The 12,966-nt window shown below is 40.5% G+C and overlaps 1 protein-coding gene across 1 annotated transcript in view; it reads right to left on the bottom strand.

The window, feature by feature from the left end:
* The window catches only part of INO80C (INO80 complex subunit C), a 31,601-nt gene extending 18,637 nt beyond the window's left edge, over positions 1–12,964 (bottom strand). The window contains exon 1 of the mRNA XM_087759633.1: positions 12,688–12,964. Coding sequence (XP_087615759.1) covers positions 12,688–12,822 — 135 coding nt within the window. The 5' untranslated portion in view covers positions 12,823–12,964. The remainder of the gene's footprint in view (positions 1–12,687) is intronic.
* Between the last annotated feature and the right edge of the window lie 2 nt (positions 12,965–12,966).

Consider the following 12,966-nt stretch of genomic DNA (forward strand, 5'->3'; position numbering starts at 1 on the left):
AAAAACTTTCAAGCACTATGATAGACAAAGTTTTATAACTTACAGGTATTTCAAGGGAAAAAAATACTATTTTCTATGGGGAAAGCCTCAAATAAAATGTAATTGGGACGCAACTGTGAATAGCTTCACACTATCCCAGAAAAGCTTGGTTTAATTTGCATCTGCCACAAAGCTCCCTTCGGCTTAAATAATTGCAAAGGATCTCTCACCTTTAGATTTCATTTGGTGGATTGGGACTATTCCTTGTATATAACGTTTGACAGTTTTCTTTATTAAAATTGTAACTTGGACAAACTCATGAGCTGAATGGCATGCTGAAGCAGCTCTGGAACTAAAAATTTCAGTATATATGGAATGAAAAAGCACTTTCACCAAGGGTAATACTGAGCCCAGCTAACAGAATATTTTGATTCCCCAAGAGAAAAAAAGTCTTCTAAATTGATGGGCCTTAGGACTGAAAATGGATGGAAGCATACTAGCAAAAAATACTAGAGTAAATCACAAATGAATTTTTATAAAAACTGCCAGTACATTCCTTTATCAGAAAAACCCAGTTCAGTCAAGGACTATGGCTAAACTGCTTCTTGAAGTTTAAAATACATCATTTTATGTAGAACAGTTAAGGTCAAAGTATTTCAGGAGAAAAGACTGGAGGATTACAATATGCTCATGTGCTGTTAACACTGTAATGCTGCTCAGGGAGCATATCAAAATCCCTCTGTCGAATAACAAGCTTCAGCCAAGGTAGGAGAAGGATCCAAGTCCATTCATCTGCGTGTGACTGAACCAGGGACAAGGAAAGCAAAAAGATATCGGCTCCTATGGCTGATGGCAAAGCAATTCCATTCTGCAAAAAATAGTTTCCTGATTCTAGTTTATTCTGTAAAACATTATCCATTTGGACAGAAAACAACATTTGAGTAACAAAACAAAACCAAAACAACATTTCTTCAGGGAAAGGCAATTAATTAGTTTCAAGTAAAGATAGGGTGTATCTGTCTTCCAGAGCCCCTATTCTATCTATTTTTCTTAGGAAAAATAGACCTGAATTAGAATAGTCAAATTTTACATTCAGACGTTATAGACTAACTGGTAAACTGATACAGAAAACACAACTTTACTTTTGCATTTTCCCTATTTTTTTGCACATTTTAGCACTTTCTTCTGTCTGTCTTAATTGCCACTTTAAATAGATAGAAACTCTATTTCTATTACGTTTCTGCTAACTACACCTACTGCTGACATGATGCATTAGTAAATACTAGCAGTCGTACTGCAAAGCCTTAGCACTACAGCCTAAAGTTACTCAGGAGGTTTTTCCATTTGTGTACAGGTACTTAAGACTGTCATACCCAAACGCAACGTCAGAAAGACAAACGTTAGGTACAGTGACATATGGAACATTCCACTTCTAAAACAACTGAGAATAAAAATATTCTTTCTACAAACCTTCAAAAAGTTATCATCAAAGGCATAATGTATCAGAGAGCAGTAATTGTATCAGATGCTCCAAAGGTCTTTAAAAGAGGACAAGAAAAGAAACTATACCTTAGTTTTTAAAAATCTTCAGACTACAAATGTCTTTATTGTTTGTCTCACATTATGGGACAAAAAAAAATATGGCTGTATGTGCCCTGAATACTACATCCACTTTGCTTCATCTAGCAAATGCAACACCAACCATTCCTGCTTAGAATAGCACACCAGGTCTCCTGTACTCAGCAAAATTGTAGGTGCATTATCCTATGGATACCTACATTTAACTGGATAATGAAAAAAGAAACTGATGACTGAACCGAAATAAACATACGGCAAATTCTAATTTAGATGAAAATAAGGTAATACAAGTATCTATTGTAGACTATTTTGAAGCTGCTCAGGAGGAAAAGGGAGGAGAGAGTTGTATAGTGATGCTAATTTCAAGGCAAATTTCTAAAATATTTCTGCAGAAACATTTGTACAAGTAGGTGGTTGCTTACTCAACCATGTAAGTTCTGTGGCCATACACTTCACCTTGATTCTGTATATTGAAGTTGAGGAACGGCAGCACATCTGAAAAGCAGCAGACAGTTCAGAGTTTTGCATGTATCCCAACTGCCTTTTTTGCTGGACTTGAAACAGAACAGAACTATTAAAAGACTTGACTTTTCCACTACGTTAGAATTAGTGAAGTTTTGGTATCACAACCACAATCACAGGTGAGAGGGAAACACAGTATGTAATATTTTGTGATGGGTTTAACAGGGTATTTTAAGAAGTTTCCCACAATGAATTATTTAGCAAATAAAAAAATACCTTTTGGACAGATGGAAAGGAAGCGGATAAAAAGGGCAGTCCTGTGGCTGCAACAAAAGGCAATTCTGGCTGCAACAAATAGGTTTAACAAAAATTAAGGAGAAAATGGAATTTCTGACTTGAGAAAATTTAAGGTTGTTAATATGAGACTCAAACTAGCATTGCTAGTTCTAGACTATGTAAACAAAGATAATTCACTTAAGGAATAAGGACCTTCCAGCTAACTACTTTGGTTTAGCAAGCTTGAACACACTGTGCATATGTCAAGGAAAAATGGCCTTCTCCGATTCCAGTTTGTTGATTTTAAGAGTTAATTTTGCTCTAAGAACATTGTGCTGTTCCCAGTGAAAAGCAGTTCTACTAAAACATAAGCATTGTTACAGTGTAGGGAGAATTAATACTGTCTAAATGTAGTCACTGAGTTTTGGGCTTCATGAATACACTATGGAGAAAAGTACCCAACTGAGGTACCCTGATCTGCCTGTGGAAGGAGCGTACGACTGCTCATCTAGGGAGAGGGCGCACCCATCTTAATCACATAAATCAGACGTCTGAAATGAGACACAGGAACACTGAATCACTGAGGCTGGAAGGGCTCTTGGGAAGTGACCAGCCCACCTCCTGCTCAAATCAGGGTCAAAGAAGGAAACCTTGGACCAGGTTGCTTAGGGCTTTGTCCCAGCAGGTCTTGAACACCTCCAAGGACAGAGATTCCACAGCTCTCTGGGCAACTCTCCATCTCCCTAGTTAGAAATCAATATCCTATAAAATAGAAAATAGTGGTTTTATTAACAAAAAGCTCTTTTGGTCATGAGCAGTCATATAACTCATGTCAATTACTGCCCTAATTTCTGCATGTTCCATTTCAGCAGTATTTTGCTGTAGTCCTGATGGTTTCAGGGCATAAATGTAACAAAGTTTCTAGGCAGAAACTTTTATTAAATGTATCTGTTTATCTGGAAAATTAAGACAAGCTTCTGGATGGGCTGCACACCAATATACCACTGACTCAATAGAAAGACTGTTTTTCTGGCACGTAACTTTCACACCATTTCCTACAGAGTTTTAACTCCCTCCTCCTTTCTCCTAGATGACGAGTATTTTCATAATACTCTCTCTCTTCCCTGATTAAAATCCCCTGTACTCCTGGGATGCCACTAACCTTTTCTTTAAAGATGGTCCGTGTGGTACATACCTAACCAAATTCTAAGCAGTTGTTCTGTATTTAGCTTGGGAAGTTGCTGTTTCATTTTCAGATTTGAAAAAAGACTTATATGCTTGAAAGCTTATTTGATTTTTCCAGCTGTACCACTTAAGTGACACTATCCATACCTGTAAACCTTGTCTAATTTACGCAGAAACTATCACAGGTATCTCAGCCTTTTCTGCCCTTCTTGTTCTTTCACTAACTCAGAAAAGCATAAATCTGAGCAAGCAGTAAATAAGGCTGTTGTGATAAGCACTTTGCATCCTTAGGAACACAGGGCTAAGTAGTGCTACAAGCAGGCCAACGCTGTAAGAGCAGAAAAGTAAAAAACCTAACTTGCTTAAAACTGTTTAGAATGTTTCACCTCTAGGCCTGTGGATGTTTGCAAAATTAAGTATCTTTTTAAATTATGTCAGATTTTATGTAATTCACATATTAGGCAGGTTGTGCACGGAAGCACATGGAAGTCTGATATTTTGTCTGTTTAATGAAAATTAAGGATGTATACAACAAATAATTTTTCTCCATTTAGTAAATGATAAAAGGACAGAGATGATACTGGAAGTCTCTCTCTTCATGTAGTAAATCCTAGCAATGGCCTGCAATGCTTTACAGAAGGATTTTTCTTTTAATTCCCCAAAATGCTCCTTATCTACAGCAGAGTCTTATAATCAACAAGGACAATTTTTTTTCTGGACTCAGCCAGCACTTACATCCTGGGGCAGGATAATTACAAACCATGTAACTACAGATATTCACCCCTCCCAGAATGATGGACTCTACAGTTTAATTACATATTACTCACAAAATAGTTTCCTTCCATCCATTTCAAATTTGTTTCTTGAATTAACAGTGATGCATTTTTATTATAACATTAATGCATATAATTAGATGACATGACTATACAGCTTTTTGGCTAGAGTTTTGGAAGGAAAAGATTTCTGATCCCTGTTTGCACAACTGTGTATTTTGCATTAAAATTATCATTCGACAAAACACGCAACAGAAATAAATACCTAAAATACATAAGCAGACCATCCTGACAACTGTGTTCAATACCGGGCTACAGTCATTCTCTTTGGAACACACAGAAGCTCCACCCTCAGCTGTAGAGGAGAAAACATTGTCAGGCTCCCCTCGCACCACACCAGACTGGCTTCCAGCCTGGTGGTTAAGGTGTGCGTGGGGGAAAAGAGGGTTTGAATCCCCTCAGACAGTGGCAGGAACAGGACTAACTTCAAGTGGAGGACACAGCAAGCACTTGTAAGGGCACATGATACAAAAAGCAAGTATCAGTGCCCTAAGTGTGACTTCTGTTCTGCTTTTGAAAGAAAGGATTTAATATCTGCTTTCAGAAAGGCAGATGTTCATGGCTCTGAATCCCAAGTGGAAAGAGTTGCCTGTCTCTTCAGGGAGAAGCAGAATTAGGACTAGTCCTTAGTATTTCCTGCTACCTTATTTTGGTGGCATCTCACAGAGCTTGCTGGAGTTTGTAGAATCAGTTCTTAAAGATTGTACTTAAAGACTGACAGACAAGCAGTGTGACAGCTGAAGCTGTTACTCTCCAGGTCTTCCCACAGGCAGAGACACTGGATCTACTAATGAATCAGATCTTGAACTGCTCTAGTTTTAATTTAGTTTGTTACGGTAAACTAATGAAACCTCCACTTTAGAGTATCTAAGTTCATGAAATAGCTCGCTTGTAGGGGAAAAGTGGTTTTCCTTGTCACGTGGTCCTGTTTTTTCCTTGTGCCACCTCTAACACCCATTAGACCTCCCTGCGAGTCAGTCCAGTTCACCAACGCAGCAGGAGATACTGCAGCTTCCCGGGAGAGGGGGAAGGTTTGGCGAGTTGGTCTTCTGCCTGATGACCTCTACCAGTGGCTGAGCAGGTCTGGTGAATATCAAAGCTGGTGTGATGCTGGCAGCAGGAGCACTCAGCTGAGACTTGTGGAGGTGGGTAAGAGTGAAGAAGACAGGAGGAGACTGGGACACTTTCCTTTTGGATCACGAGAGGCTAATAGATCGCCTAATTCAGCCTCTAGAAGTTGCCGGCGTGCTTTGCAGTGAGACAAGAGATGCTGTTCACGGACATAAATTCTTCTGTGAGGGCCAGGTACATTTCACAACACGGAGTGTCACAACTGTTATGGCTTTCTGCTGGTTCTAAATAAATAGCCAATGTCTCCATACTGCTTTCTTGGAATGCTTAAAAAATGTGTTCAAAACCCTCCCGGGCTAACAAATTAATATTTCTATTAGCCTTCCTAATCCAAAATGAATACATTTATATAACCACTAATGCCTTGCTAAAGCAAGAGATGAAGTTATTACCCAACACAAGCATTACACATTACAAAAATGTGAAAAACAGTCTGACACCTCTTCAAATCTCCAATACCTAGAGAGTTAAGTTATTCCAAGATTTCTTTTGTTAAACTGACCTTTTAATGCGCTAACTGGATTCTGAGATCGTTTTTTAGGCGCACTACCTCTCAAACAAAATGTCATGCTAAAGTACATGCATGCAGTGTTTTAGATTGCCCTTTCTTGTTCGAAAAATAACCTGTCCTATTTTCTCTCCTTGTGATAGAAGCAGTGAACCATCTTTATTCTCTCTCCTAAGTTTCTTGCATGTTTATTATGAATCCTGAAATTAAGTGTGATAATAGTAGGACTCTCCATTTTTTGTTAGCTAAAGGAAAAAATAAAATTCTTTACTAGGATAAGGGGAGAAGGGTAAAAAAAACATGACACCAGCATACTGATGCCCATAGTAAAAGTCTATACACATATGCTTTTGCCTTTCTACAACGTAACACATCTGTGTTTACTCTAAATCTAAAATCTAATCACATTTGGTTGGGGGGTTGATAATTCTCTGAGACTGGCATAGTCTGGTTTGGAAATTCGCACACTTTTATGATTACAGATCATCTAAAGCCTTCAATATACGATATATGTCAAGCAAAGTCAATTCTTAGCTCTCCGTTTTGACAGTTTGTTTCCCTTTTAATCTACATTGCTCTATAAAAGCAATTCCCTTTTTTTAAATAAAGCTAAACTTAAAACGCACATAACTTTTGCCAGATCTCCCTACAAAATCTGCTGATTGTCTTTTAATTATCATCTTTCCCCATCAGGGACTGGAGAGATTCTGGTTCTTTAACAGATCTGACTTCAAATGTGCGAGTGACAAAACCTGGTACCTCAGGATAATCCTGACTCTCATTAGTGGACTGCCTGAAAATAAGCTGTTTTTTTGGGAAGAGTACAAAAACCCCATGGAAGAAGAGATGCTTAATATTTCAGCTGTTCACCATCTCTTTTGCTGCAGAAAGTATCTTCGTGGTCACATGTGTTTGAAAGGATTAGGAGATGTAAGCAGTGACCCTCTGAGTGCTTCATACAGAGAACTGCAAGTTTGGCTGCTTTTCAGTGCTCTGTGGTCTGCTGAGGTGCAGTGTGATGCCAGAGCACATTACCTATCTGTGGGATAGCTATCCCAATTCAAACACTACCTGCTAAAACTCTTGTTAAGACATGGCAATTTGTTTTAAACTGGCCGCTAGTTTCGTAAGAGCCAAGACTCTTGGGTAGGGTTGTGAATAAGTGTGCAAGTTGCTGAAGAGCTCACCTCAGCAGTTCTTATCAGTAACTAGCCAGACTGCACCGTATCATGGTATCTATACTTTATCCCATGAAAGTGTCATTTAAATCAATTTAATTAGGTTTGAGTTAACATCCCCTGGGAGCACATTACATCTTTGAAAGATATCATTCCAAGCAAGCCGTAGCTTCAGATTGGCACTGCTTCATTGGTTAAATTCATATATTTTCAGTTACTGTCATAACCTTAAGGGCTGAGAGATGTTTAAAAAAAATAAAAAAAAAAGTGTAGTCTGGAGCATAATGATGTGATAGCTTTTTAATAAACTGGCAAATATGTATGTACTTACATCTCCCTACTATCATGCTGTATCAGGGTCTTGCTGTCTCTTTCAGGGCAGGGCGATCGGTAAGGAATGCAACTTGTTTATTAAATTTCCAACTAGAAAGGAAAAACATGCTTTTCGGTTACAGAAAGTCTTATATGAAATATTGTTATAATAATCAGAATAAGTTTAGTGTCATACTGATTGGAGTAAATGAGGTCTGAATTTGTAAGCAGGTAATTTTTAGTTTCAGATCAAAAAGTTGTTCTACTGTGACGCGCCAGAGGAGGTACTTGTCCCAGAGCATGGTGAGAGCAGCAGTTCAGCTCGGTAGTTGTAGTGGTACTCACTGATTCTGTAGCTAAAGTCATTCTCCCTAACCTCATTTTTCAGGAAATTAAAGCCAGATCAAATGGACTCTTTAAAACAAAGTTATTTTAAAATTGATTTGATGGTTTCCTACTTAACAGTGATAGGCCTGGTAAAATAGCATAACGGGAGAATTGATTAAATTTACTGATGGTTTAAAGTCCAATTCCATGCTATTTATGTACTAGGGTAAGCTCTTTGTCTTTAGTGGACAGCTTCTGAGCACGTAACAGTAACCATGTTAATATGTATACATGTAAGCCGCCTTCTTGCACTTACAGCTGCCTATCAGAACCCTAATCTGATGATCTTCAGTTTACGATATAAAACATCATCATTCAGTTACATTTAAAATAAAAATGGAGTTCTAAGCATATCTTAATGAGTCACTCCTTTTATTTTCATGTTGTGCATGAGAGGAGCTTATTTAAGAGGATGGTAACTTTAAACCATTTTGACTTTATTTTCTAATATTATTGGATAGCTTCTGTTTTTAAGCATAGAACAAGAAATACAGAAAGTGTTAAGTAACTATGAGAGCTAGTTCCATAAAATGAAGGTTGACAGTAGTACTGCTGCTATATTCACAATTAGAGATAAAATCAGTATATTTAATAATTTAATAATTTAACTCTTAAATACCATTTAAGAGGAAGTTCAGTTGTTATTTTCCAAATGAGACCAAGACCTGCTGTTGCTACAGCGATGGAGAGGAAGGAAGCAAAAAGCATTCTCTGTGTATTTCTGGCATTTACAGGGCAGTTTACATCAATTCAAGACATAAGACGAAACATGATGTCATTCTCAAAGTAAGGCGTTTACTATACTTCATCACCCACGTCTGAAGTTGTTTCACAAATAGTGTAAGCAAATGCACATTACCATAATATTTAGCATATTTTCTCTCTTTAATTGTCCTCTGACAAAACCAGAGACTTTTTTTTTCCAAATCATTCTCTTACCTCACTGCAAATTTTATCTTCAAAGCTTGCTAGCTGTCATGGGCAAGCATTTTGTTTCATCAACTACATCTTGAAGTAGAATATACTCTTTTAAAAGCTTCCTGTTGCTGTATAATCTATAAAAATAATGGTGTGACCATTAAGGTAGAGGAACTGGCGGCATTTTAATATCAGTGTCAAAGATTCTATCCCAGGTTAAGTGATAGTAATTAAAAAGACAGGAGACCTGGAGACAGGTCTGCACAAGAGCCAGCGATGGAGCTGAACCAGCACAGCATCTATCGGGAATCGTTGGGCAAGGACACCGAACCGAACGGTGCTATGTAAACACTAAACAGCATCGTTTTGACACATGAATGTTACCATTTAATATACATAACAATCCTCAGCATTAAGAATCTTGTGCTGCAGCAAAGACTGAGCTATTTTTCTGTGGCACAACTGCATGGGAGGAATAATTGTGTAAGGCTAATGAAAGTGATGTAATCAATGTGCAATCATGCTTTCCTGTAAACTCACTTTGAATTTTACATTTGGTAAATACAGGCATTATATCCAAAAAGCATGTGACTCCTTCTGTAGACATGACTGACAAGCCCTGTGTGCAATGCGCTTCCAAAACAAACATGACTCAATACCTTTGGGTCAGTAACTCATACAAACGAGGAAGAATGGTTTTTGGTAATGTTCGTAGAGAAAGTAGCAATTCATATGTTGGAGAAGCAGAATCAAGATTGGGTTTATAAAAATCTGTATGCTGTGTGATAATTGTGACTTCTTGTAGGATACACACAGTTACTCAAACTAGTTGATTACTTTGCTATACTTAAGCAAATTTGTTATATGAAAAAATACACACATTTTTGAAATCTACAGTTTTACCAGACCAGTGTGTCTTTCAGGGCGAGCACTGTGATAGCTACCTGTGACATAAAGCATGCAAAAGAAGAACAAACTATGTGATTTGTGGAACTCACAAAACCCCCTTTTTGTTTAATTTCACAGTGATGGAATCACAGATGTGGGTAAGTTCACAGTTGGCACAGTGTGAAGTATATTTTCATGAAGGCCAGGCACAAGGTTCTCAGCAGAAGTTACCAGTTAATACAATGGGGAGTCCCCAGATCCTAAGTTGACCCCTGCAGGTAGTTACAAACCTCTCGGTAGGCATCCTCTTACCTGTAGTTTGCTAATTAACCAAAGAAATAATTCACTATTTCTCTATCTGTTTCACAATGTCAGCTTATTTAAAATAGAAACCATTTGTGCTGAGCAATGGCACAATATATTTGTCTTCTGAAAGGCTGAAAATAGGTTGTAAAAGACTGTTAAAAATATCCAATAAATAAAAATATCACTTTCCATTAGGGAGGTGAACAGTCAGCGGAGTAACAAGTGCTACCTCCAAACTGTGCTGGAAGTGGTGTGTATTAAAGGTGTGTACCTATCAGACTGCCAGATGAATGTTACTTGTTTGGAGTTAAAAAATTAAAATAAAATAAAAATCCCACGATGACTGGATACTTGGTATACAATATATTCAGAAAAAGTATTTGAAATTCATGGATGAATTAGTCCCTGACTGGCTGAGCCACTTAAAGATTGGATAAGTTACGAAATAGAGCGTTAAGTGCTTGTTGACTGGCTATATTCTGACTAGCTCAGCAAACTAGGACTATTGAATGTTTCATTGTGTCACAGGTTTCCTTATCCAGAAAAAGTACATTACTCAGCAATTAACTACGGACTTTATAAGGACCTCTGGAGATTAAGGTTAAATAAGGTACTGAAGAAGAAAATACCCAGTGATCAATGTTTCTAACTCAAAAAATGCAAAGCCCCCATTTAATTCCTGTTTGAACTGGCTCACTCCAGAGCTAGTCAGCAACATTGAATGCAATTGCTAGAAGATCAACGAGCTGTTTCTTGTCCCATTCCTGATGTTACACATTTTCTGAGACTCATTTTTTTCTTTTCCTTATGGGATTGATCTGCACTGCTGAAGCCAGTGAAGGCGTACACTGACTAGGACATAATGTTGAGAAATTACTCCTTTCTCCACTGAAATCACTTGTGAGAAGAATTGCAAAACCCGTTTATCACACACTATCAAAACCCAGTTTGAGTAAGAAATTATGGATTGTCTCATAACACTGGAAGCTCTCCACAGGCTTAAGTTTGGTGTGAACTTCAGAAAACAGTTTTAGAGGCTGAAGGGTTTGCGGAAGTTTTTTAAACACAGAAGATTTTATATGCATTTAAATTATATATAAGTATATAATGTTTTATATCTGCATACACACACGCACACACGTGCACACATGTACAGAGCAGTCCTCTCCACGCTGGAAAATCCAGACTTGTTATCTTTAGCAGACCTTGAAAGAGTTGTCAAACGAGATCATGCCAGGCAGTAATTTTTCAGTTGCAGTGCAGTTTGTTAGCTACATTAAGCACTATAGTTCATACTCCTGCTTTCAGGGATAAACCCACTAGAAAAGGAAAAGAAACTATGTAATTAGCACAGGGTTAAAACAAGTGTTACAACAGAACGAGGAAGGGCTTGTGTCTGTGCTCTGGTGTGTGCACAATGGTGTTTAATTGTCTGGAGAGAAGATCTGCTGAAAAATGCAGACACATTCCCCTCATCTAATGGCTCATGTGAAAATAAGCAACCTAACTGGCAGTAGTGCATACATTGTAGCCATGCTACTGTTATCATTCATGAAATATTACTGAGAAGAATCATTGGGGGGGGGGGGGGGGGAAGAGACAACCATTTTTCCAACCAGTTTAGTTACTGAAATCTTTCTAACAGAAGTAATCCAAGACATGCTGCATCTGAAGTCTATACAGACATCACATACATACTGACTCTGAACCTCTTCCAGGGCTTAGTTTTGGGGCCTGAGATGCTACCTCATGATCAAGGGGCAGATGTCATCAGCTGGGGATGGGTCTGTGGAGCTGCACGGTGGTGTCACACGATGCAGAAACAGAGGCTGCACTACTCGCCGTCACTGGGGGTTGGAGGTTAGGAGAAACTCACATTAAGAGTCCTTCTCCCTCCCCGACCCCGTTCGCCAAAACTCATGCTCTGAGGTTACATCTTCATTTCACATTTAACTCTTAGGTCCACTTAGCTCAACTGAGAGAAGGCTGTAATGCAAAACTGTATTTGACCTGCACACAACAGAACTAGCAGCTGTTAAATTGTGCTCATTTGAGCGCGAGTCCCTCCTCCGTGACAGACCAACTACCTCAAATTGAAATCATCATGCACAATCAAGAGGTTTGTGCACAGGACTCGAGTATGGCATAACATCAGGTACAAAGGAAGCTACTGAAGGTAAGCACAGAAAAAAACAGAGCAATAGTTCCATCAGAAAGCGTTAACACACACAACGCCGAGCGTTAAGTGATTTTAAACACAGCTTTAACTGAATCTCGGTTAAGCTTTGCTTCTTAGTTACACAGCCGGCTGGAGAAGGCATGAGAACCATAGCACCGGTTTAGCTGTACACAGGCAGGGCACACAACCTCCACGCTACAGGGGGATAAAAGAACAGGCCTGAAACTCGGCTCTCAAACGCCTGGAAAGAAACCGCCGGGCCGGGGCCCAGGGGAGGCCCCGGTTCAGCAGCAGGCACCCGGCGGCCGCCCCCTCCCTAGGGCTCGGCAGCTTCCAGCCCGGCCACGGGCGGGACCGGCGAGGGGGAGGAAGGGGGCGGCGGGGAGCCAGGCGCCAGAGGCGCGGAGCGGGGCGACGCTCCCCGCCGGCGGGAACGCGGCGCGCGGGGGAGGTAACGGACACGCCGCCTCGCTCGCGGGCACGCCCCAACCGCCCTCCCCAGCAGCACGCGCGAAGGGCGGGGCGCCCAGCGCGCATGCGCGGCCGTGGCCTCCCCGCCCCCATTACCTGCGAGCCGCCCGCCGCCGTCGCTTTCTTTTTCTTGGCGGGGCCGCTGCCGGTGCCCGGGCTCGCTGGGCGCTTCTTGCTACGGGGCGGGGCGCCGGCGGGAGAAGAGGCCGCCGCGGGGATCAGACTCGCCATTTCTCCCCCCCCCGTCCCAGCCCCTCGGCGCCCGGGCCGAGCACCTCGGCGGGACGGAAGCGGGAGAGCGCGCTCCCCCCTCCCCCGCGCCGGGCGCGAGGCAGCCCCGCGCAGGCGCAGCGGGGGCGCGGGCCGGTGGCGCGG

This window comes from Nipponia nippon, unplaced genomic scaffold, assembly GCF_047370975.1.
Source record: "Nipponia nippon isolate SJK-2023a ecotype South Korea unplaced genomic scaffold, ASM4737097v1 scaffold_1, whole genome shotgun sequence".
Lineage (NCBI taxonomy): Eukaryota > Metazoa > Chordata > Aves > Pelecaniformes > Threskiornithidae > Nipponia > Nipponia nippon.